Source organism: Epinephelus moara, chromosome 19 (genome assembly GCF_006386435.1).
Source record: "Epinephelus moara isolate mb chromosome 19, YSFRI_EMoa_1.0, whole genome shotgun sequence".
In the NCBI taxonomy this organism is placed as follows: Eukaryota; Metazoa; Chordata; class Actinopteri; order Perciformes; family Serranidae; genus Epinephelus; species Epinephelus moara.
The window spans coordinates 19,599,264-19,601,859 of NC_065524.1; the positions used below are offsets into that span (position 1 = coordinate 19,599,264).

At 37.3% G+C, this 2,596-nt stretch overlaps 1 protein-coding gene across 2 annotated transcripts in view; it reads right to left on the reverse strand.

Annotated features, from left to right (window-relative positions):
• tmem14a (transmembrane protein 14A) overlaps window positions 1–2,596 on the reverse strand; it is a 2,724-nt gene extending 128 nt beyond the window's left edge. Inside the window, exons 1-6 of one of the 2 annotated variants that reach the window (XM_050070625.1) lie at window positions 2,476–2,523; window positions 2,259–2,332; window positions 1,974–2,056; window positions 745–846; window positions 561–648; window positions 1–449 (exon numbers count right to left, since the gene is read on the reverse strand). The exon at window positions 1–449 is cut by the window's left edge and continues 128 nt beyond it. In XM_050070625.1, the coding sequence (XP_049926582.1) occupies window positions 407–449; window positions 561–648; window positions 745–846; window positions 1,974–2,049 (309 nt within the window). In that variant the 5' untranslated portion in view covers window positions 2,050–2,056; window positions 2,259–2,332; window positions 2,476–2,523 and the 3' untranslated portion in view covers window positions 1–406. Of the gene's footprint in view, window positions 450–560; window positions 649–744; window positions 847–1,973; window positions 2,057–2,258; window positions 2,333–2,475 lie in introns of both variants that reach the window. The other variant, XM_050070624.1, reaches the window with a different exon arrangement.

The window sequence follows — 2,596 nt, forward strand, 5'->3', positions numbered from 1 at the left end:
CTTGGCCCTTATTCAGTAAATTAAATATTAGACATTACAAACAGTGCAGCCTGCAAAACTGAAGTTGTAGTGTACGCAGTAAACCTCTTGCCAACACAAACAGCACCCACAAAGCTCATGTACATCTGTTAATCTTACACTCATGCACATGTAAAAAAAAACAAAAAAACAAGCACTTTTATTTATATAAGATCACCCAAACAGATTTACTTTAATAAAATAAGCAGTTAATCTTAAATCTGTAAATCTGTTAAACACCCACTGTTAGCTTTTGCAAAGTTTGTGGTCACATGAAAGTTCCAAACAAAACAGAGGACTTGTTAACTGGGAATGCTGTTTCCTTTAAAACAAGGTTTGTTCATCGAGAGACAGAAAGCCCTCGCTCTGGTCAGCGTCATTTCTCCACTCACACGATGAGGTGTAGTAGCAGTCGAAACACCATCAACAAACTGTAAGAAAGAGAGAAATCAAAAATTATAAAAGCAGCAAGTGTGCAACATCATTTCAAAATGTGTTTGCTTGATAAACTTTGACACATGTTGAGCAGGTCGGACTCTGACCTTAGCCCTGCCATAATGCCAGCAGGCATTAATTTCCCAGATCTCTTGTATCTTGTTCCCATCACCACTGCGAGGACCCCAGAAGCAACTGAAAGAAAGAAAATGCCACGACATGATAACAATTCTCCGACTCATGAGCTGCTGAAAACAAGCATATTAAGAGGATGAGCTTAGCCATACTCACGCAATGACACCTTGATGTCACTTGGGTTATTGGAGACGTTGTATGCACCATAAGCAGAAAACAAACCAAAAACTAAACCAGCCATCAGGGACATCACGCTGCCTTCAGTGACACAGAGACAAATGATGATGATCAGGGATAACTGTTTGATAAAGTAATCATGTGACAGAGAATTCTGTTTGGCTTTTCATTGTCAGAACGTTGCTAAAGTCCGACCTTTTTAACCCAGAAAGATGCAGAGATACTCACTCTCGCTTTCATTACCAGCTGTTAAGACTATTGCAATTCCCTTATCTCTGGGTTACCCAAAAAATCAACAAGAAACTTACAGCTAGTCCAGAATGTTGACTAAAACTGTTTTTTTTATTTGTTCATAAAGCTTTAAATGACCTTGCCCCACCATACATAAGGGATTTTCTATCATTTTATGATCCAGCCAGATCACTAGGCTCCTCCACTGTTCTTCATGTGTCCCATAAAAGTACTGGAGAGAGCGCTTTCTAATTTTATGCCCCTACAGTGTGGAATTAACTGCCTCTGGATATTAGAGTGGCAAACTCCAAGTACTTTTAAATGTAAATTCAAGACCTATCTTTTTAATCTGGCTTTTTAATGTGGAATAACAGTCTTGTATTTTCAGTTTTAATCGTTTTTTTAAGACAAATAATATAAACAACATATAGCAACACACAGCACAGTACAGTACTGGGTACCACCCACTGGCCGCCAATTCAGACTTTCCATTAACATGTTAACTGATCTCCACACATGATGTAATACATAAAACAGGCAAACACATGTGGACACACACACAAACTCAAAAGCATACCCATACACACACATGTGCATTAAATAGGAGTATGTAACAACAAGTAAGAGCATTATAGAATATTACTAATTATAATGACTGCAATAGTAATGAAAGGAAATATTCATATAAACATGATACATAATTCTTCATCAGCAAAATAACCATTGGGTTTTACCTTATTTTATCCCTCTTGTTTATTTTAAGCCTAACCCTTTTTAAAATATTTTATTGTCTTATTGTTGCACATTTTCTAGACTTGCAAAACTTTATGTATAGGTTTTGGTGTTATCCTTTAAATTGTGTCTGTGTCATCATTCATGTCATGTGAAGCACTTTGAGATGCATGTCTGTGTGTAAGGTGCTACATAAATAAAGTTGAGTTTCTTGAGGTTTCTGCCAAAATGAAAAAGCTTTCAACCTTTTCTCTTGTATCCCATAAATCCCCCGAAGAGGATGGCTGCAGCATAGCCAAATCCAACCCAGTCCACTGCCATCACAAAGCTGTAAACACAAGAACAGTACAGGGTGTCAGGTATGTCTGGTATTCATGTTGAGCCAAGACTAAATATGGCAAAGTTTACAGAAAATGGCAACCTAAAATAAGTCAAATCTAAAAGTTAAGCATTCTTAAAACGTGTTAATCCCCACAAACAAGCTGTCTAGTTTATTAGAATTTAAAATCAGTAAGTTTATCGTTTCTTACACTTAATGGCGTAATAATACTTGTACTTTAACCCGTGTTATCGCAGTGTCTAATCTTCCCGTCTCTAGGTGTCGCTGTGAGACCGTCAGTGGTTAAAACATAAAACAACAACAGAGGAGACGTAAATATAAACAGCTCCATACACATATATTCTATAATTTTGTTATTATATTGTCATCATGCATTAATTTAATTCGTCTTGGTAGATATTACATACCTTTAGTCCAAACAAGAGAGTGGCAGCACTTGAAGACGTTACTCTCAATCTGCGACTGCACTTCCTCGTTACTGCCCACAACTTGGAATACGCATGCGCAGCTTGGTTCGTGCTGCATTCG